General features: G+C 37.6%; 1 protein-coding gene across 2 annotated transcripts in view; it reads left to right on the top strand.

Annotated features, from left to right (window-relative positions):
• Positions 1-24,112, top strand: part of ME1 (malic enzyme 1) — a 220,232-nt gene that overhangs the window by 180,766 nt on the left and 15,354 nt on the right. For both annotated transcript variants that reach the window (XR_011465320.1, XM_070376265.1), the window contains exons 7-9: positions 1,052-1,161; positions 12,076-12,173; positions 13,918-14,031. Coding sequence is in view for 1 of the 2 variants with exons in the window: in XM_070376265.1 (XP_070232366.1) it covers positions 1,052-1,161; positions 12,076-12,173; positions 13,918-14,031 (322 nt within the window). In the remaining variant the exon portion in view is untranslated. The remainder of the gene's footprint in view (positions 1-1,051; positions 1,162-12,075; positions 12,174-13,917; positions 14,032-24,112) is intronic.

Raw genomic sequence — 24,112 nt, 5'->3', positions numbered from 1 at the left:
GATGCCTGAAGGGTAGTGCTGAAGACAGAGACGTGGGGTGCAGTGGGGGGAGAATAGTTGAGGGAGGTAGTGTGTTATGCCCTCATTATGCCCGAAAGTAGGAGAAAGTAAAGAGGTCAGGATTTTAAAGGACTGGCAAAGATTAGGAATAGTCTTTGGGTACAGTGGAAGTGGAAGCTGACCAAGGACAAATAAAAGGAATCACACAAATAGAATGGCAGTGAGAGTCTAGCCGAGATTGGAGAGTACGTATCTCTAAATCACCTACCAAGGAGGTTCCTGCCTACAAGGCTTTCCCTGGCAGTTCTCAGATACATGCGATATCAATGGTGGTAATTTCCCTTGCCATAGATGGCTAGGCTATGGATGGTCGTAAAAAGGTTCAAACAGGTTAATTTCAGAAATAAAAACCCTAGAACCCTAGGCTAGAATTTTTATGGTTTCCAACATAAAATTCTAACTTTGTCTTTCGCTACACCCTTACATGTACCAAATATGACATTTTAGCCAAATAAGGCTTCTTGCTGTTTTTTTTAAAGATTTTTTTTGTTTCCTAAATTTCACTTCAATTACTTTGCTTCTGCTATTTACTCAGCTTATGAAACCCTACATCTCTTTTGAAATCATGAGGTGATTAAAACTCAATTTGTTACCTGGTTTGTAAGCCCAGTAAGGGATGTTGCCTGTCTTCTCAGCATCTGTTATACCACTTCTATATTACTTTTCATGTACTTCCATATATTTCAGAGTATCTTAGTTTCTACTAACTTTTAAATTTCTGAACTGCAGGTACCATATTTTTGTCATCTTTGTAGCTTGTCACAGTGCCAGTGAAATGCTTTTTCTGTAGTAAGCATGTAGTAAATATTTACTGAACTTACACTGTATTTCACATTTGTACTAAGTAGCAAGATGGGACCTTTAAAAGAAGATAATGTGTTGCCTTTTCTGTAGGCTAGTGAACTGAACTGAACTGATAGGCTAGTTTTAAAGGTTTATTTTTAAATGTTTTTTCATTAACTTCTTCTAATGTGAATGTTTTGTCCCACAGGTATGGCATGAACTGCCTTATTCAGTTTGAAGATTTTGCCAATATAAATGCATTTCGGCTCCTGAGAAAGTATCAAAACCAGTATTGCACATTCAATGATGATATCCAAGGTAATCAGATTTTCACTGCATATGGATCAAAAACAATGTGCCTTGATATTAGTTCATAATTTTATAAGGATTCAGATTTAATAAGAAATGTGCACTAGACACCTATGAAATGCCAGGAATTGTGTTTGATGATGTCACACATTGTTTCTCATTGAATTCTGCATATTTGAGACTCTGACTTTAGAAAGTACTGTATTCTGCATGAGCTGGAGAAAGAGTGCTCTAGAATCTGATAAAACCCCCAGGGATTATGGCTGAACAAAGAATGAAATGTATGAAAATATATTATTCATTGTGTAAAATGAAGAGTGTATACACTTCTCTCTTCAACCTTCATCTCAATCAGCCACAGTTTCTAAGCATCGCCACAACAGAAGCTGCCTTTGTATACAGCGTGTGCCAGATTCTGCTGTTTGTCTTTGATTGATTATAGATTTTTGGCTACCTGCTTTTGTCTGAGTTGTTTTATTTTTCTCTAAGCTTTGTTTTGCTCCTTTCTCTAGATCCACCTCCCCCAAAGTACTTCCCCAAATCCAAAACCTCCCAGTGAGAATCTTATTCTTCCTGTTTCATGAAGGGCAGGTAGAATAAAAGCACAGGCAGAGAGTCAAAGGAGAAACACCTGATGAGTTCTGACAACTTAAAAGATCACACTTAGACTTCCATTTCACTAATCACAATGAACATTTTTCCGTATTGACCTTACTTGGATTCTCAGCAGCTTTTAACATTGTGGACCCCACTCTCTTCCTTGACATACTCTCTTCTGTTAATTTCCGTGTCACAGACCCCACTGACTTTCTTCCTACCTTTCTGAATTTTTGCTTCCCCCCGCCCCCCAAGTTTCATCCCTTACTGACTAGCTATTAGATGACAGAACACTTCAGCATGCAGTGCCAGGCCCTTTTCTCTTTGTTTTGTGTTATATGTTGGGTATATACTCCAGGGTCACACACTGCATTAGCAGATTTATATCTCTAGCCCAGACTTCTTTGAGTTCTAGGTCCATATACCCATTGGGTTATTTTAAACTTTCACTAGGAGTTGGGCATGACTGAGCGATTTCATTTTCACTTTTCACTTTCATGCATTGGAGAAGGAAATGGCAACCCACTCCAGTACTCTTGCCTGGAGAATCCCAGGGATGGGGGAGCCTGGTGGGCTGCTGTCTATGGGGTCACACAGAGTCGGACATGACTGAAGCGACTTAGCAGCAGCAGCAGCAGCAGCAGGGGGATATCTCAAAGTTATCTCCTACTCAGCCTCCCCACCATCAAACTCTTATTTCCCCACCAAACTTGACCTTCTTTGTGTATTCTCTGTCTCCATGAATTCCTGATGTCTCTCTCTTCTTCACCTCTCTCTGCCAAATATAGCCCATTACTCATCCTCCTGACTTTTAGCACTAAGTTGTATAGAGAAGGAAGTGAAGATGTAAGGACAGGTAGATAGGGCAAAAGGGTCTAGATTCCCTATCTTTAATAAAGTTAAAGACTAGGTATAAGGGGGATAATTGAATAAAGAACTGAAAAGGTAGAAGGTTACAGACCATGTTGAGTGAGTTATTCTAATATAGGTCTTCCAAGAAGAATTAGTTCTGAGTGATGGTAAGAACCAAGATACAACTTATGATGGGAGGAAGACAGCCAAAGGGGAGTAAGATGAATGCCATTGAAATTGATGGGATCCAAGAAAAGTTTAAATGTAAAAGGAGGATAATATTTCTCTCATAGAGTTTTTATTGTGGACAAAATAGTGATTTGTGAAAATACTCTATCAACTGAAATATACTGTATAAATATAATTTTTAAAATTTGCTATGCTTAAGTTCTTTAGTATAACATAGCTATGTAAATATAATGTCTCTTTACATTTTGAACCATACCAACGTAATTGGTCTAATCTTTCTTTTCCTAACATCCTTTGTGATGCCAATTATATAATTTATCATCATTTTTATGACAAAGATGCTTATGTTATTTCAGTTTTCTTCTTTTTGTATTCATTTTTTGAGTGTTTATGAGAAGTGAATGTGTAGAGGATTTCAGAGAGGAAATGAAAGCAGTCTAATGTGCTACTGCTCTAATCTGAAAATGCAGTGTATAGTGATAGAATGCTTTTGATGCTATAGACAAAGGCTTTGTAGACCAGTGTCTCTTAGTCACTTACCTGTTCATTTCCTTGTTGCCTCTAAAGTAGCCACCAGTTAAACTGTTAAACAAACCTATCCTGTCCTTTCTTTAACATTCTCTTTCAATTTTGGAGTCTCACAGAAATGTCTGTGTAGAAGTTAAAAACCAGGATTGTATAATCTTGAATCATTTTGCAGAATTAATAGGTATCAGAGTTCGGGTTAAGGAAAAGAACGTGAAATCCAAGTCATCAAACAAAACGAGCAATTAAGAATTAGGTTCAGCATTTCTGTCAACTGTTGTCAAGAATTTAGGAGTCAAGCCTTGGGCTGCCTCAGAATTAAAGTCAGGAGCATAGGAAATAAGAGACAGATGCCAAGCCAAGACCAAGAGCACTACATGTGGAATTGCCCTGAGAATTCACTGCAGAATATTCCCCACAGCAGGTCACCACTGCGGAGGCATTAAATGACTAGTTTTTCACCCCAGCTAATCCGTCTTCAAATATAATCTGCACACACATAGTCTACATTATCTCTGTATAGGTGTTTTCATGTCCTGCAGCCTTAGCCAACAGAAAGTTAGGTTTGAGAAAATGGGACTAATCTCTGACTCGAGAAAACTTCTGGCAAGTTACTGAGGTTCTGCCTAGCCATGACCAAACTATTTTGTGCTTTCTTCTTCATCCCGAAATAGTGTCCTTAGTGACACATCTTTGCCATATGTTTCTATTTTACCTTTTTAACCTTATGTTTTTACCGTTTTGCCCACAAATGTAATACTTTCCTCACTGTGGGCATAGAAATTGCATTCTAGTGCCAATGAAAATAGTTATGTAACTATTACAGCCTTACCATGTAAATAAATGCTTTTAACTATACCCTTGGGGGGACTTTTTTCTTAACAGATGTGTTATTGAAATGTATTAGCTTTTTATGAAAAGTATTTGATTTTTAAAAAATACTTAAATTCTAGTATATTAATGATCTAAGATAATGTTAAATGATAAAGATTTTGGTTCAACTGTTATTTAGACCTTCATGCATTAGAGTTGTAAATTATTGCCAACTAGAAAAAATGTGCAAATTAAATCTATTAAGGAATGGATATTTAATAATACAATATGGAAACCATCAAATTTCAGCAAATTCAGATCAAAAGAATGAAGTTTCATCCTCTGGTCATTTAAAATCATCTACAAAAAAGAGATTTTTCTTCCCATAATACCCTCTCTGGAATGTCTATGTTCTGACTTGACATTTCTAAGTATTTTGCATAGAAATTTTTGCCATGATAAACTAGTGATGACTAGTGATAAACTAGTTAGGATTTTTTTTTTTTAATAAGGTAATCTTGTACCAAATACTTTGATCATTGTAAAGATCAAAGATAGACGTGGTAGAACATTTTGCAAAAGAAGGAATACCATTGGCCTGAAAACATGTTTTAAAGTTTAACCACACTAGGTTTTAAAAAGCATATTAGACGGCAAATGAGATACTCATTTTCTCTGTCAAGGTGGCAAAGATTTTTCTTGTAATCCCAACTGTTAATGATGCTTTAAACAATGAACATTCTTTTACATCGATAGTTGAGAATATAAATTGGTACAACTCTTGAGGAGTCAATATGTGTCAAAAACCTTAGTCATAGGCAGATCTTTGATCCAAGATTTCTATTTTTAGAAATTTATCCTCAGTAAATGAAGGTGTATGAAACAAATGTACAAAGATTTTTAGTTTGCTGCTACTGCTGCTAAGTCGCTTCAGTCGTGTCCGACTCTGTGCGACCCCATAGACGGCAGCCCACCAGGCTCCCCCATCCCTGGGATTCTCCAGGCAAGAACACTGGAGTGGGTTGCCATTTCCTTCTCCAATGCATGAAAGTGAAAAGTGAAAGTGAAGTCACTCAGTCGTGTCCAACTCTTCGCGACCCCATGGACTGCAGCCCCCCAGGCTCCCCCATCCATGAGATTTTCCAGGCAAGAGTACTGGAGTAGGGTGCCATTGCCTTCTCTGATTTTTTTTTTTTTTTATATATTTGTTTATTTTAAAAATTGAGATATGGTTGACATATAACATTGTATTAGTTTTAGATATAGAATATAATGGTGTGACGTGTGTATTTATTGCTAAATGATCACCGCATTAAGTTAAGTTAACATCCATCACCACATATAATTACAAATTATTTCTTTCTTGTGATCAGAACTTTTAAAATCTACTCTTGTGCCAACTTTCAATGTACAATGTTATTAACTTGGTCATTATGAGGTGTTACATCCCCAGAACTTATTTGTCTTATAACTGGAGGTTTGTGCCTTTTTGACTTCCTTCACACATTTTTGCACAACCCCCACCAATCTGTTCTCATATCTATGAGTTTGGTTTTTGTTTTAGATTCCACACATAAATGAGATGATACAGTGTAAGTCTTTCTCTGTTTGACTTATTTCACTTAGTATAATGCCCTCAAGGTCTATCCTTATTGACACAAATGATAAGAGTTTCTTTCTTTTTTTTAGTGTTCAATAATATATATGTATCTACTTCAAATTTTCTTTGCCAGTTCATTTGTCAGTGGACACTTGGGTTGTTTCCATGTTTTGGCAATTGTAAATAATGCTGCCATGAACATATATGAGCCTCCCAAGTGGCACTAGGGGTAAAGAACTCGCCTACCAATGCGGGGGACATAAGAGACCGGGGCTTGATCCCTGGGCTGGGAAGATCCCCTGGAGGAGGGCATGGCAACCCACTCCAGTATCTTTTGCCTGGAGCATCCCACCGACAGAGGAGCCTGGTAAGCTACAGTCCATAGGGTCACAAAGAGTCAGGCACGACTGCAGTGACGTAGCACAAACATAGAAGGGCATATATTTTTCAAGACAGTGATTTCATTTCCTGTAGCTAAATACTCAGGAGTGGAATTACTGGGTCATGTGGTAGTAATTCTAGTTTTAATTTTTTGAGGAACCTCTGTACTGTTTTCCATAGTGACTGCAACAGTTTTCATTCCCACCAACAGTACACCAGCATTCTCTTTTCCCCACATCCCTGCCAACACTTGTTATTTTTTTTTTCTTTTTTTGAATACCAGAAATTAAGTTTATTCAGGAATAGAAGAGGAATTGCAATTTGGGAAACACATGCTGTAGCAAGCTACAGGCAGTTCCCTTGTCTATTTGATAACAGCCATTCAATCAGGTATGATGTGATATCTTGTTTTGGTTTTGAATGGCATTTCCCTGATGGTTAGTGATGTTGAGCACTGTTTCATGTACCTACTAGCCATTTGTATGTCTGCTTTGGAAAAATGTCTATTTAGGTAAAGATATTTGTTGCACTGTTGTATTTATGGTGAAAATCATAAACCTTTTAAATATCAAAAAAATACAGATTTGGTTAAATAATCATCACATGTTCATACTATGCAATATTTTAACTATGCAAAATAATATTTTAAAATATATTATTGATGTGGTAAGATACTCACAAAATATTTTGTGATAAAAAGTATATTAAAATAATAAGTATGGCATGAAATATTTTTTATAAATTAAATTTTTCTTGAATTTCCATATATCAGGTATAGAAGAAATTTGTGAGACTGTACATCAGAATGTTGAAAGTTATCATACCTAGACAATGGGATTATAGGTGACTTATTTATTATTAAGGTTAGCCAAAAAGTTCTTTTGGATTTTTCTGTAAGATATTATGGAAAAACCTGAGCAAATGTTTTGGTAACCCAATATTATTTATTATCTGTGCCATTATCAACTTTCTGCCAGTATTCTTTGAGTTAAGTAGGAGAAGAGTAAACATCCATTGAATCTTCTTTTCCATATGGTACCCCTGTGCTCTTTTCCCTGGTAGCTTGCAGTAATGACTGGTGTCTTACAGTCTGGGCACTCTCTAGAGATTAAACCTCTAGTTGCTTTCTAAACTTCCAGTGTGTTGGGGGAGCCATTAGGAGAGGAAAATAGATCTGGGTTCAAGCTACTTCTTAACAAATTTTGGGGCAGCTTCCTGTGCGTAGTCTTTCTTTTTCTCCCCACTTCCAGAGGTACTTGGTGCCTCCTACACCCAGGCCTTTTTAGAGTTTTGCAGTTTGCTTCTTAGCAGCCCTCACGACTGGCCAAGAATTCACCTTTCTCTACTAATTCAGTTACCATTTGCCCTTTGGGCTTCCGGCTTCTGAAATTGTCTTTGTGTTCTCTTCTGCTAGCCTCTGATTTTTAAAGGTCTTTTTTCTGTTATTTTAGTAGAGCTTGTTGATGGGAAGGAAAGTTAAAGTATGTGTTCAGTCTCTGATTTTGCACTGTTAGCCCTGCCTCCCTGTCTCTGCACTTGCTTTTCCTGAATAGTGTATCCTCCTGCCCAGGGTCCTGTACCTCTCACAGTCATCCTTCACTTCTGTGCTCAGGTGGTGAAAGAAAGTGAAAGTGAAAGTGAAGTCGCTCAATCGTGTCTGACTCTTTGCGACCCCATGGACTGTAGCCTACCAGGCTCCTCCCTCCATGGGATTCTCCAGGCAAGAGTACTGGAGTGGGTTGCCCTTTCCTTCTCCAGGGGCTTTTCCTGACCCAGGGATCGAACCCTGGTCTCCCACATTCCAGGCAGACGCTTTAACCTCTGATATCCCTGCCTGTAAAGTCGTATCCGACTCTCTGCGACCCCATGGACTAGCCTGCCAGGCTCCTCTGTCCATGGGATTTCCCAGGCAAGAATACTGGAGTGGGTTGCCATTTCCTTCTCCAGGGGCTCTTTCCCACCCAGGGACTGAACCCACGTCTCCAGCATTGCAGGCAGATGCTTTACTGTCTGAGCCACCAGGGAAGCCTGCTAAACATCCCTGCTTAAAGTAATTTACCCATCCTCCTCCACCTTCTAGTTCTCATACTTCACCTGATCTATGTGTTTAGTAAAGCACATGAGCATTATAAGTATTTGATTACAAACCCACTCCAGTGTTCTTGCCTGGAGAATCCCAGGGACGGGGGAGCCTGGTGGGCTGCCATCTATGGGGTCACACAGACTGAACACAACACGACTGAAGTGACCTAGCAGCAGCAATCCTTCTCCGGACTTCCTGGTGGCTCAGTGGTAAAGAATCCACCTGCCAATGCAGGAGATGTAGGTTTGATCCCTGGGTTGGGAAGACCCCCCTGGAGAAGGAAGTGGCAACCCACTCCAGTAACCTTGCCTGGGAAATCCTATGGACAGAGGAACCTGGCAGGCTACAGTCTATGCAGTCACAAAAAGAGTCAGATATAACTTAGCGACTAAATGAAAACAACAACAAGTCTTCTCTACTAGTTTTATATAGTAATTCTAATCAAATTAACAAACAAATTGCATGAATAGAAGTAATTATTCCTTTCATAAAAGTTAAGACTGATGTTTAATAACCACAGCAGAAGGACAGCATAACTGGTGATTTCTTTTCACGTTAAAGTTGTATACAAATATGAATAGAAGTTTTTATACTTTTAAGGTTGACTCTCTTTAGTATCTTGCTAACAATGTTAAATATTACATACTCTTTAAAAGTGATAGTACAAAAGATAAACTTTAACTGTCTTTGATTTACTAAAAGTTTATTTTTCAAGCTCAAAGCAAAAATTATTTTGAACAATTTATTGTGGAGGCTCACATGTTTGTATAATATCAATTTACCACATTTACTCCCTTGATTGCAGTGAAGTTTAAATCAAAATAGCACTAGGAGGTAGGACCAGGTTATGTATAAGAATCATGTTCAAGTTCACCTTTTGGGAGTACTAAAAATGTCTTTCTAGTTTTGTTAATTTTGTAAAGAGAAGCTTAAATGTTTCATTATGTCCTCAGGAAATATTATAGATATACTTGTAAAAATATAAGGCTCTGATATCCAGTATAGATGGAGACTTATTTTGCCTTATTTGGGGTAATATAGTTGAACTTAAAACACTTTGATCCTTACTACAGAATGATGTAGCATGACCATATAAAAATAAGTCACGCATTCTAGCTAGTATCTTTTGGAATACTTTATTCTATCTATCCTCAAATGCCCAGTTCTATTTAAAAATCAAAGCAAGAATACAAATACATTGATTGCTGATGTTACATGAACTTTGAGTGTTCAGTTGGTTAAAACTTGGGGTGGTGGCAAAATTTGTAGAACCCCCTAAAGTTTTATAATGTCAGCGATGGAAGGGAGCTTAGAGTCCCTCAAATTCAAACTTCTGGCCAATGTAGCTGCTAAGCTGCTAAGTCACTTCAGTCGTGTCCAGCTCTGTGTGACCCCATAGACGGCATCCCACCAGGCTCCCCCGTCCCTGGGATTCTCCAGGCAAGAACACTGGAGTGGGTTGCCATTTCCATAGCATAAAATGCTATTTGTAAGTGTTCATCTAGTGACTGGAGAGTTATACCTCTTTCATTAAAATTTTCTTTTCACCTGTTTAACAACTCTAGTGAATCTATCTCTTTTTTAAAATTAAAAAAAAAAAATTTTGTGCCACATGGCATGCAGTATCTTAGTTCCCCATCAGGGATAGAACCTGCACCCCCTGCAGTGGAAGCACAGAGTCCTAACCGCTGGAGCCACTGACCGCCAGGGAAGTCCCAAATCTACCTTGATGTGTGAGACAAATATCATTCTTAATCCTGCCATGGTATCTTTCCTCAGTATTTTACTCAGGCTTTCACTCTAAATAACATATAGATCAGTATTTTACTCAGGCTTTCATTCTAAATAACATATAGAAGAGTGGCTTTTATGTAATGTGTGACTTTCACAATTCATAATTTGTTGCATGGTAGCTCAAAATTGCAAGCCTTTAATTTTTGTGTTCCTAAATGAAAAACATGCAAGAGACACACAGGTCTTCAGCAATGATCATTTATTGTGATCTTATTTGTAACTACCAAATTCTGTAAGAAAGAAACAACCAAAAGATTGAAAAGAACATATCTACTGATGGTGAAATGTTGAATGCCAATTTGGTAGCTGGCATACATAACACTTCATCACTATGTCATTCATCAAATCTATTCTAATCTGATTTTCATTGTTGTTGTTTTTAACCAAATGAGGGAGTTTAAAGTTTCACTGGGCTTTACTACCCTTCTGAGTGATCTAGGAATCATAGGTAGAGTGTTACTTTAGAGGAGTAAATTGTAGATACTACTTTCTGTAGTACTGCAGAAAGCTGCCGAGTTTTATTTCAGATGTGAACCATAAAGAAGCTGAGCCATGTAATTATGTTCAAAGCAAAAGAAACACTCTGTGATCTATGAAAGTTTAAATGGCAAAGTAATAAAAGTAGATCTGGTGAAGTTTCTACTACTATGAGGCATGATGAGAAACGGTCAGTTTTTATACTAAATAAATTTTGTGTTAATTTTGTCTAGTATCTTTGAGATTCACCAATGATTTATCATAAATAGGAGGCTGATCAAAGACTGTGCTGACCTCAGATTTTCATTGCTATTAAGTGTTAGTTTTTCCAGTTGAAAATCAAAACATTTAAATTTTCTAATGGCATCTAGTTCTTTTTATCTCATACATTGAATGGTTTTATAGCTAAGGACACTGATGGACACAATGATTTTTCTAAATTCGTTCAACTAGTAAACAGATTGAGCTGGAAATCTACCGGAGAATCCAAACCTCGTGTTCTTTTTAATTAATTAATGTACTTATTTATTTTTAAGTTGAAGTATAGTTTACAGCATTGTGTTAACTGCTGCTGTACAGCAAAGTGATTCAGTTATATGTATACTGATGTATATATATTCTCTTTTTAAATGTTCTTTTTCATTATAGCTTATCATAGGATACTGAATTTAATTCTCTGTGCTATACTGTAGGACCTTGTCTACCCATTCTGTATATAAAGATGACAGCTGCTAAGCCTACCCTCCCACTCCACCCCTCCCCTAACTTTCTCCCCCTCGGCAGCCACCAGTCTGTTCTCTGTGTCTGTGAGTCCATTGCTGTTTCATTGATAGGTTCATTTGTGTTATATTTTAGATTTCCACATATAAGTGATGTCATATGGGATTTGTCTTTCTCTTTCTGACTTACTTCACTTAGTATGATCATCTCTAGTTGCATCCATGTTGCTGCAGATGGCGTTATCTTGTTCTTTCTAATGTCTGAGTAGCATTCTATTATACATGCACGCGTGTGCACGCGTGTGCACGCGTGCACACACACACACACTGTATCTTCTGTATCCATTCATTTGTCGATGAACATTTAGGTTGCTTCCATGTTTTGGTTGTTGTCAGTAGTGATGCTAGGAGCATAGAAATGCATGTATCTTTTTGAATTATAGTTTCATCTGGATATATGCCCAGGAGTGGGATCGCTGGATCATGTGGTAATTCTGTTTTTAGTTTTCTGACAAGCCTCCATTCTGTTTTCTACAGTTGCAACTCCAACTTAACTTTCCTACCAACAGTGTAGGGGGGTTCACTTTTTTCCACATCCTCTCCAGCATTTCAAACCCCAGGTTCTTAGTCATCACATCACCGAATTCAGTCATAAAACCTTTTTTGGAAAGTGTTCAACCGTAGTAAGTTGCTGTCTTAAAAGACTGATGTCAGTAGCTTGAGGATTTCACATCAGATGCAAGCATGGGTTCAGACAACTGCAGATTCCCTTTCTGAGTCAGTTAACCTGTTGTGTGATGATTTCAAGAAGTGAATATCGATTTGAGGCTTGGGATTCGGGGTACTACAGCACCCGTGTGAGGATCGCTCAGGCTGTCTCTTACTTGTTGCAGGAACAGCATCTGTTGCAGTTGCCGGCATCCTTGCAGCCCTTCGAATAACCAAGAACAAGCTGTCTGATCAAACAGTTCTATTCCAAGGAGCTGGAGAGGTACCTCCCTTATGGAGTGCTTATGTTCTCCTAAACTAGTGAATATAGCATTCATTCTAGTAACTCATGAATTTTAAGTCTGAAGTAGTTCATGAAATTTTTAGTTTATTGAAATTACAGGTTTTATTGAAAGATTCTTTAAGTTTTGAGGCTTATTAATTTTTTACAGGAGACTTTAGAGGCAGAGAGGTATTTTTTGCAGCTATCAATTTGTAAAGTTGTCAGATGTTTCCATGGGTTTTTGTTAGGCATATTTAAGGTGCCATGCATGAACCAAAAATGTTTCCAATGCATGATTAATTATGTATAGAAACCTTTAAGCTGTTACAGCTGGTGCTAACTTTTAGTATCCTCCTGTGTCACATACCAAAATTTTCCTAATTTGACTCACAATTCAGTATGCACATATATAACTATATACAGGATTTTTTAGAAGAAATATTTTGAATCGGAGATTCATCATGCAGTATAACAATTCACATGCGAAAGAACTAAAACATTTTAAATTGTTGGAAGGAGATGGCAGCAATACAAAATAATGCTATATCCATTTAAGAAGCCTTAGATTTTATAATTTAATATGACTATGAATAAATGTATTCCACTGGTAGAAACTATGTATACTATGTTGGGTTTGATTTTACTTGTTCTTAAAGCAAAATCTGTGAAGCTAAAATTTGCATGCCAAGTTATAAATGTGAACGTATTCAGAGTGTAAATCTCAAATTTATTTTCACATCAAAATGAAAGCCAAGGTTAAATTATAGCTCATTAAGGTTTGAGGTTATTTTTTAAAATTTTCGTGAATGTTACATGCTGTACTTAATTTTAGTAAACGTCTTTAAATTTCTGAAGGGTTTTTGTTGAATGCCGCAGGCTAGTTCTTGATACTCAGCAGGAAAGAGGTATTCATGGTTGGATGATCCAAAACTGGCCCTTCTTTGTCCCTGAAAAGGTTTTGGAAATTTCACAGATCATCACCAAATTTATCATATACCAAAGGAGTTGATTCCTTTAATCTTATAAGAAGTCTCACAGTACTTTCTTTGTCCAAATTAGAGAGTAAATAATGCTTGAGAACACACATCTTATGTGTTCTGTTTTGTTGCCTAATTGGTGAAGTTCCCATCCAAATCACCCAGCTTCATTCTTCAAATTCAATTAGCAGAACAATAAGCAATACAGTCCGATAAGCCAGGGTGAGCAGTTCATTATTTTAAATTCAGTATTTTCTTATCAGAGGAAATCTTAATTGTATGAACAGAATTAAAGATACGGAAAACCAAGGATATCACTGGTTTATCTGTGGCTAAATATCAAGCCACATAATAGTGATTCTGTTGTAATAAGAGTAAATAATTGTCATTTAGCATAGTAAACTCTGGGAGTTGGTGATGGACAGGGAGGCCTGGCGTGCTGCAGTCCATGGGGTCACAAAGAGATGGACACTACTGAGCGGCTGAACTGAACTGAACTGAAATGTGACAAAAATACTTTGCTCTTCAAGGTTAAATTACAGCTCATTAAGATCTGGGTTCTTTTTTATTTCTGTGAATTGTTACATGCTGTACTTAACTTTAGTAAAGTTTAAATTGAAGTTTAAAGGAGCTTTGAATGAATATAGCTCTTTGGATTGGTAGAAAAAGCCATTTTGTACTTGTTTATTAACAGTGATGAAATGAGGTAAAATGTAACTCTTGATAAGGGATTATGTAGAACGACTTGAAACATTTTTGTTTTTCAGGCTGCCTTAGGGATTGCACACCTGATTGTCATGGCCATGGAGAAAGAAGGTTTATCAAAGGAGCAAGCCATAGAGAAGATATGGTTGGTTGACTCGAAAGGATTAATAGTTAAGGTAAGAGTTCATCATTTTTAACCAGGTACAGTATTTTAATCAATATGCCATTCTAGATGCCCATCTCTAAGACAACTACTATTTCCACCTACCCCATCCCCAACCCTGTGTTAAAAGAGTGTCTAGGGAAGCCTGGCTTGCTTCCTGACTCAAGGGTTAAACCCAGGTCTTCTGCATTGCATGTGGATTCTTTACCATCTGAGCCATCATGAAAGCCCACAGTGATAGGTTATACTTACCCAAATAAAGGATACTGTGACATGAATTGGGTAGTAGCCTCATAGGTGTAATATACAGGCTTGAAGTTATTTTTATGGCATAGTCGGTAAGGAATCTTCCTGCAATTCAGGAGACCCGGGTTCAATTCCTAGGTCGGGAAGATCCCCTAGAGAAGGAAACGGCAACCCACTCCAGTATTCTTGCCTGGAAAATCCATGGACAGAGGAGCCTGGTGAGCCACAGTCCATGGGGTTGCAAGAGTTGGACATGACTTAGCGACTAAACCACCACCAACAACGTTATTTTCAAAGAACTATAAATAGCATTAAAAGATTCATTATTTAATATTAGGTGAAAATAGGAAAATGTCATATTACATACAACTATTTTGCTTTAAAATTTGAGTTGCATATAAAAATCATAGAAACGGATCGAATACATATGACTTTAAAACCGATTTTAGCGCTTTTATATATATTCCAAATTCTCCTGAGTACTTATTTTTCTTTAAAGCTAGAAAAATGTTCATTTTAAAAAAGATTTAGAGAAATTTTGTTTTAAATGAAACAAAAATATGGTTCATAATTTTTTGTAGCAAATGAGTATCTATAAAGCTGTGAAATAAGACTGAAAGTACCTTTACAACATCTCTTGAGGACCAAATAATAGTCATTTTATTAACAATAAATGACAGTGTAACTGTTTATAGTATACAGGAAATAGTTTTACATTTCTTGGCTTAAAAATTGCTATTGCTTTAAAAAAAATCAGCATAATTGTAAGAAACTGTACACTGTGGCCATATGACATGTCCTGTCACGAAATAAGAACGTTTGCTGAGTGAAGTCATCTGCGGCTCGGGCTTTGTGCTTATTGTGGGGACACTGTAAGGCTCTTAATCTCAGGAGGCTCCCAGCCTCATGGGAAAGACTCAAACAAGCCAACAGTTACAACTCCACAGGACAGTACAGAAATACGTGCTTGTGCCAGGGGTGCACAGGAGGTGGTGCTCCCGCCACACCAGAGAGAGTCACGGGGAGGCTGAGGATGGTTCCGAAGCAAGGTGTCTCTCCAGCTAAGTTTGAAAAGAAGAGTTAGGAGTTGATCTAGAGTCTCCATGGACATCTTCAGCCTCTTACATGCAAAACTGAAACAAGGGAAGTTGAATGGCAGATTCACTCTGAGATCCTGACTGAAGTTACGAATCATGTCTACCACCTCTCTGATATCTTCAGAGCCCTGCTAGTGTCGAGTTACTGGCAGTAAGTGTATTATTAATAAATGAACTAATGACTGAGTGCCTTCCGGACAGAATAAGAGCATTTGCAAAAGAAATTATTTTGAGAAAAATATCTAGGACTAAGACTGAAAGGAATAGAGTGACAGGTGATGAAGGCTCTTCTAAATGCTGAACTTGAGCAGTTTTCAGGCTCTTGTCACTCTGATGGCGTCGCGGAGGATGGACTGAAACGAGGTGAGGCTGAGGAAAGGAAATTAGGTACAAAACCGTTGCATTAATACAGATCAAAGGTAATTGGGGCCTGAAATAAAGCAATGAGTGAAAGATGTTTGATTTGGTAGGTATGTAGGAAATAGGATCGGCATACTTAGTAACCAGTTAAATGCAGAGGGAGGGTTAGAGTAGAGAAAGGAGTCTAGCAGGATGCCTTGGGTGTCTGTGTAAGTGATGTGGCCATTGCTGTTTGTTTGTTTTAAAAGGAATAAAGAACAGGCCCGTTTAAGGGAAAGATAATGAGATCGGTTTTGGACATAGCAAGGTAAAGGTGTCTGTGGAGACCTCAGATAGAGATGTCCCCTTGGCAGTTGAAGAGACAAGACTGATGCTCAGAAAAAGGATTTGGACTCCCAGAGATGGAGATCTGGGGATAATCCACATATATATAGTGGGAGCCACGGGGAAAGCTGTACACACTGTGCTGTACTTCGGGGTGCAATACATTCAAGAATCAAAAAGGTGAAAGCCAATGACTGTGATTTCTAATGACATTTTAATAAGAAATCTTCATAAAAATACATAAATTTTAGCATCTCAAGTAATTTTAACATAGACTTACTGAACTGAGACTCCACATTCCATGGATTACAATACTTAGAATAACGGATTATAGCATGACTAGTATTTGGAATAACTGTGAAGTTGTTGCCTAGACCTAATTCGTCACTCTTATTTCATGTTTTTTACTTGCCAAAGTAAAGAACTGCATATATTCTCCTTGCCAAGATAAATAAAGTTATGTTTAAAAAGATTGTTATATGTTTAATAGTTTTGCACTATTTAATATGAGAAACATATGAAGCTTCAATTCACCACTGTTTTTTCTTTCATATTCTTAAACAGTCAAATTACTATGTTGATTTTTGTGCGAAACTAGTAAATCTTAGAATAATTACTAAATTAGTATAATCTAGCTCTCAATTTTATATGATCTTTCTGTGCTTGTTATCCTTTATCCTTAGCATTTTTACAACCCCTCTTGAGAGCCAATTATAATCATTTCATTAATTTCATTAACTTACAATGCAATTGTTTATAATATATAAAAATTATCTTAATGTGTTAAATAAAAATTTGTATAAGTCAAACTCCTTCAGTTTTTAAAGACATAAAACCAAGAACTAAAAAGTATCACTATGAAGTTAGTGCATTTATGGAGTTTATCATCTCATCATCAGACTAGACAATGATTATTCTAACATGTTTTCTGCTTTCATTTTCAGCATGACATCTGTGGTATTTTCTGTCATTTATTTCACATCCATATATGTTCAATAATATCAGTGTTTTAAATAATTCATCAATATCAGTAAGGTTGATTGAAATGAATTATTTGGTCACTGATAATACTCAGATAGTTTTAGTATCTTATAGCAAGAAACAGATGACATATCTATTTAGCCAACTAATATTAGTATATTTTAATATTAACCAATATTTTCTTTAAATCATTCCAAAATAAAATTAGACGGAGAATAAATACAGTAAAGAAAGGATAAAAGAGGAGCATTGCCAGCATGACTAGGATTTGCATTTCACAGTGATAATTTGGACCATTTTTTAGAGAGGACAAGAAATCACAAAACCTTTTTAGGGAGGACAAGAAATCACAAAACCTTTTTAGGGAGGACAAGAAATCACAAAACAAACCAATCCAGACTTAATCTCTCCCTTAAATAAATACATTTGACTTTCACTAATGAGCCAAATTAGTGCTAAGGCAGAAATCTCAAAAATAAAAAGTGAAGTGTTAATAGATATCATGAAGGATAAACTTCATCTAACCCAGAATAGGACTATAGTATTTTGTTTTTATTTTAATTTTCTTTTGCTCTAGTTTACATAACTCTGTTTTCAATTTTTAAAACAATTTTTTCTTTATAGTTATTTCTTTTAGTTCAGTGTTTGGTTCCAATAAGGCAGAGATAGTGAATAAAAGTACTTTATATGCAACAAGGGTAGTTTTGACAATATAGTTATTTCCTCCCTGAGAGTTTAATTTTTAGGTCTAGAACTTGAAACTCCATGCTGTTTAGAAAAGTTCTCCTTTTCCTTGTTATCTTATCAGAATTTTAGCCCGTAATACTTTCACCACCTTGAATGATGGCTCATATATTTCATACATTGTGGTTTAAAAAAATCTAACTCCTAAGAAATGTTGAAGCTTGGTGAAAAAGATCCAGCTTGCTTTTCTCCCTCCCTCTTTTCCATGTCTTCTAGAGTATGATCGATGTATATGTATATATTAAACAGAGCAGAGGGAGAAGATTATATGCATGAGTCTTTCAGACAGTCAGAAAATTATGGATTTTTAACAATTATTGATTTTTAACAATGCACAGTTAAATATTTTTAAATTACTCAATTAAATATTGATGGAGTTACCCACTTAGTATCTTCAGTTATGGCCACTCTGCACCCCTTTTTTATGCTCTAACATGGAGTGCTTTTGTCACACCATTCATCTTCTTTTAATCTGTTCTGAGATGATGAAACACAGCTCTGCGCTCTTTAGCAAATGCACACACTTACACTGCAACTGAAATATTACTGATAGTGTGCTAGGAAGGTTCTGTCTTCAGATAAAGAGGGGGCCAGATTCAACTCTGAAAAACTAATGACAGTAGTATCAGGCCAGTAAAATGGGGCAGGTTGTCTAAGCAGGCATGCATTCAAGAGTTCTAGTGCCTGGAGAATCCCAGGCACCAGGGAGCCTGGTGAGCTGCCGTCTATGGGGTCACACAGAGGCGGACACGACTGAAGTGACTTAGCAGCAGCAGCAGCAGCAACAGCAGCAGTAGCAGTATCTGTGCTTAGTAAGGAATACATATTTACCAGTGGCAGTGTACAATTGCCTTTTTATACCTCCTGGGAAATGAAATGCTAACTCCGAATCTTGACAGTGTTTGCTGCCTGCCTCCCCCAGGTCCCACCAGCACATAGGTGCTTTTGAAAAAGATAGATAGTTGTTCAGTCTGGTTGTATCTTTTCTACTAAGAATCAGCACAAAACAAGGAGGGTGGGCAGAGACCGAAGAGATAATAATATTTGAAGGAAATTCCTAGATATTCATAGTACATTTGGTATAAGTAGAAACTCCTAAAAAAAGAGAAACACCATAGAATTTGAGGTTCAGTTCAGTCACTCAGTCGTGTCTGACTCTTTGCGACCCCATGAATCGCAGCACACCAGGCCTCCCTGTCCATCATCGACTCCCGGAGTTTACCCAAACTCATATCCATCGAGTTGGTGATGCCATCCAGCCATCTCATCCTCTGTCGTCCCCTTCTCCTCCTGCCCCCAATCCCTCCCAGCATCAGGGTCTTTTCCAGTGAGTCAGCTCTTCGCATGAGGTGGCCAAAGTATTGGAGTTTCAGCTTCAGCATCAGTCCTTCCAGTGAACACCCAGGGTACTTGAGAGAAAAAGTGGCAAATGCAGACAAAAAGCATTTCAGCAAGGGTTCCTGAAAAGGAAGACTAAACAGAAAAAAAAAATCTATATCTACCTCCAGCTGAAGTATTTGGTGTAAAGAAGGTGTATTCCAAATTACATTTTGAAAAGAAGAGAAAAGTGAGCCATTGGTATAGAAAACAGGAGTCCAAAGGTAAAGACATTTGCCTGAATATTACAGATCCAGAGAAGGTCCCATTCCAGTAGTTTTTTAATCTAAACCAGATCAGCACATCAGCTTTGAAAATTGTATAGAAAATACTTGGGAGACCTTTATTTTTGTCTTTTGATTTTTCTGTTCTTGGCAAGTTGAGCCCTTTGGTGATGCTGGTATGCATGATTCCTGGCCTTCTTTCAGTGTTCCCTCTGCATTCCTAAGTCCCCACTAAGAATTACGTCTTTGGGGGTGAGGCTGTAGGTAATTTATGTTTCTTGCTAGACAGATGTCTTCTGGCCAACTTCTGGCTTTAGTGGCCTGGAGCTGCCAGTGCTGTTACAATGATTAATAAAGTAAGATGTTCACGATAAGCGCATAAGCATACATCTTTTCCTATGATTTTTATCAGTCTTCTTCATGATTTGTTTCTCATTCCAGGAAACTTAGGGGGTTTTAAGCCTTATTAAATACTTTTCATGGTATCTCATGAAATAGCCAAAAGAGCAGTACTAGAAATCTGTGCTTTTACGTTATTTTGTAGCATTCTTTCATTAGAACTCATCATTTTCTACTTTTTTGAAAACAGATCACATATTAATATCTTTAAAAAAATGCTTCTGGTAGACATCTGATAAACCCTTTAGTGCAGTGATGCTCAAAACTGGCTAATCACTCAAATCATCTGAGAAGTTTGAAAAAAAAATACAGATGCCAGGGCCTCATCCTGGACTTGAATTAAAATATCTGGCAGCAGGGCTCAGGAATCTAATTTTCCTCCAGTGTGTCTGGTACTCAGTTGGCTTTGTAAAGCCCAGATCAGGTCCGTTTTCATTACACTGTCATCATCACCTAACCGAACCATTTTCTAGATGGAGAAACCAGCATCCGTCAAAGTACCAAAGGCCTCGCCCAAGGTTGTGAGTGAACGGAAGGGCCTGAGGAGGACCCCACTACCCTGAGCCCGAGTCCCATGTTCCGTCTCCAGCACTTGTAGATGGCATTTTCTGGGGAGGTTTTCTTTATTTTTTTGTATATTATTAAAGCTTTCAGAAGTAACATAAATGTATTTGTTCTTAGCTGTTAGAATGGACTCTGATACTAGTATTTATTCATGTCCCTAAGCCAAAAATTTATCACAATTTATATCAGTTTATTTTGACCATAATTAATAGCTGTGAGAACAATGTTGTAGAATACATTTAAAGCATTTTTAATTTGCTGTTTGGGATAATCTGAGACAGTATGCTGTGGAAAATATTTTGAATTACTGAACTAAAAAATGGGGATTATGTCTCTCACAATATCTTTTAAATTCATTTCATATTATGGATTTGTAGGTCCACATTCAATATAAGCAGACAAGACCCTCTTCTTTTATTTATAGCTTACTTGTAGCAGTGGTACCATTCATATTATACGAGGTTGAATTTACTTATTGCAGCTGCCCATAATATCATTTCTAAGACTTTTACTCTCATGCTGCTTTTATTTTCTCATGTAGAAGGCTACTTCTTGGCTTGGTAATATAATGAAAATGAATTGTTGTTCAGTTGCTCAGTCGTGTCTGACTCTCTTCAGCTCCGTGGTCTGTAGCACGCCAGGCTTGCCTCTCCTTCACCATTTCCCAGAGCTTGCTCACACTCATGTCCATTGAGTCGGTGATGCCATCCAACCATCTCATCCTGTGTCGTCCCCTTCTCCTCCTGCCTTCAATCTTTCCCAGCTTCAGGAGCTTTTCCAGTGAGTCGGCTCTTCACATCAGGTGGCCAAAGTATTGGAGCTTCAGCATCAGTCCTTCCAATGAATGTTCAGGATCGATTTCCCTTAAGATTGATTGGTTTGATTTCCCTGCAGTCCAAGGGGCTCTCAAAAGTCTTCTCCAACACCACGTTCAAAAGTGTCAATTCTTTGGCACTCAGCTTTTTTTATGAAAATGAATTGGTGTTCATTTTTAATGTGATCATATGCAAATTTATTTAAAGCTGTATACCAGAAGCAGTTTGGATATGTTCTCATCGGCATGTTGTTTGTCAGCAGCTAAATGGTCAAGAATGGGTTGTTTCCTGACTCAGAAGCTTCAGTAAGCACTCTCTGTGGCCTCCTCGTTCTTATGTTTCTCTCTGCGGGCCATGGTGTTTTACCATGGATTGTGTGGAATCTTCCTGTTTTGTGAGTGCAAGCATTTTTTAGAATAAACAAATCAGGGATGCAGTCTCCTCTAAGAACTATTTTTAGTACTTCCTATTCTGTTAATAATCCTGAACATCTTATACATGTCCCTTTTCCTCACAATCCTTTTGGTGGGGGTTCTTTTTTCTATTCCAAAGTAAATCACAGAAAAAGATTAATTATCACATTTTACTGTTATTAAAGAAGAAAAGGTGATACTCGAATGCAGTAATATAACATGGAAGGAGAGCTCTAGGACGTATGGTAGTTTCTTTGACCGTAGTCCGCGTTGGTTATTCCTTTGTTGGAATGTATTTGCTTAATACTTAAACCGGTCAGGTGGGAACCGAAAGGCCAAGAGGCAAAACCCTGAGGTTCATTCAGTCTTCTCTAAGGGATACACTTATTATCAGCAGCCCTCAAGATTACATAACACCAGGTCGAGATGACTATGGTTGTTTTGGAGTAGGTGAATAGTTATCCTGAGATTTTTTTTCTCTGTTAATGAACCTAACAGAGGCTCTGACAGTAGGTATCCTGAAAAGTAAATCTCTAAACCTTTGAAGAAGTAAGCACCAAACTGAAGTTTGATTTATACTAACTAGCTGCTGCTGCTGCTGCTGCTAAGTCCCTTCAGTTGTGTCTGACTCTGTGCGACCCCACAGACGGCAGCCAACCAGGTTCCCCCGTCCCTGGGATTCTCCAGGCAAGAGCACTGGAGTGGATTGCCATTTCCTTCTCCAATGCGTGAAAATGAAAAGTGAAAGTGAAGTCGCTCAGTCATGCCCGACTCAGCGATCCCATGGACTGCAGCCTACCAGGCTCCTCCGTCCATGGGAGTGGACGGAGGAGCCTGGTAGGCTGCAGACCACTAGCTAAACTAACACAATACAATGTTGTGTTAGTTTCTGGTGTATAGCAAAGTGATTCAGTTATACATATACACATATCTATTCTTTCTCAGATTCTTTTCCTATGTAGGTTGATAATAGCCTTTTAAAGCAAGAATATTGAACCAGGAGTAACAATTTGCATACAGTCTGACATATACCATTTGTAAAGTGTTTTCTCCAGAACTGGACTGTGTTGTATTATTGGAAAGACTGAGTTTTAGCACCTGCCTCAAGCAAGCTGCATACTGTCCTGCAGCCTCTGTTTCTTCATGCAAAAACCTAATTATATTTGCCCTACTTCTCAAATTGTTGAGGGGATCAAATGAAATATATGAAGATAACTTATAAGCTATAAAGTACCATATAAAGTTAGGTACTGATTTATTATGTAGTCAAAATCTTCAAAATTTATAGGTAGAGTATTATTATAATTTAAAAGTCAAGTTTAGTAAGTGTGTGTGTGCCAGGTAACTTCAGTAGTGTCAGACTCTTTGCAACCCTATGGACTGTAGCCTGCCAGGCTCTAATGTCCATGGGATTCTCCAGGCAAGAATACTGGAGTGGATTGCCATGCCCTCTTCTGAGGGATATTCCCAACCCAGGTATTGAACCCATGTCTCTTAGGTCTCCTGCATTGGCAGATGGGTTCTTTACCACTAGCACCTCCTATTGTTTTTACAATTTAAAAGTCAAGTTTTAATAAGTAGCACACTTAATTTAACTATTTCTTCCTGTGAACAAAAAACTATTTCATCACTCATTCTTTGATGAAAGCTTCCCTGGTGGCTCAGACAGTAAAGAATCTGCCTACAATGCAGGAGACCAGGGTTCAGTCCCTGGGTTGGGAAGATCCCCAGGAGAAGGGAACAGCTACCCGCTCCAGTATTCTTGCCTGGAGAATTTCAAGGACAGAGGAGCCTGGTGGGCTACAGTCCACAGAGTCACAAAGAGTCTGACATGATGAATGACTAACTCACTGAAGTAAGGAAAATGAATAATAGGTAAATGAAGAGAATTCTAGTTTGAGCAGATATTATCCCTGGTCATAGAAGTGTAGATGAGAATTTCATCTTCAGATCTACTAATTATGTGGAAAGATAAAATACTGAAAGAGCAGGGGGAAAATGAAGGAAGCAGATTTTTAGATAACATTCCCTACCCCCATCCTAAGTTCCTTTTTATAGCTGGGATATTATAATTAGATGTTTCTTAGATAATACATGGTGCAACTATGATCAAAACATTACAAAATAAAAGCACACGAAGCTAGTGCTTATTCAGAACATCACAGTATTACATAAACATGGCATCAAGTTCCATTCTTAGTGAGTGGTCCGTAAAGGATTTGTGTAACCACTAAAGGCCGCCCTGCACTCTTAAGACACTGCTTCGTCAACACAAATCATATCTAAGAAACAGTATCTTTATTTAAATAATATTTTGCATTGCCATTTGTTAACGCTTATTTCTTGTAAGGGTCTGTAGAGTTAGGATTTTAAATATTAAATAATAGTTAAATAAGGGAAAGGCTTTATTTTGTTCACTGTTACACCCTTATTGCTTGGAGCGTTGTCTGAAATATAAACCTTTGTGACAAGAGTCAATGAAATAATTCTCTGATAATTGGAGAGGAGACTTTAAGAATAGCTGGAAGACATACTACATAAACCTATTCA

Source organism: Bos mutus, chromosome 9 (assembly GCF_027580195.1).
Source record: "Bos mutus isolate GX-2022 chromosome 9, NWIPB_WYAK_1.1, whole genome shotgun sequence".
Classification (NCBI taxonomy): Eukaryota; Metazoa; Chordata; class Mammalia; order Artiodactyla; family Bovidae; genus Bos; species Bos mutus.
This window is presented reverse-complemented; position numbering and strand designations above follow the sequence as displayed.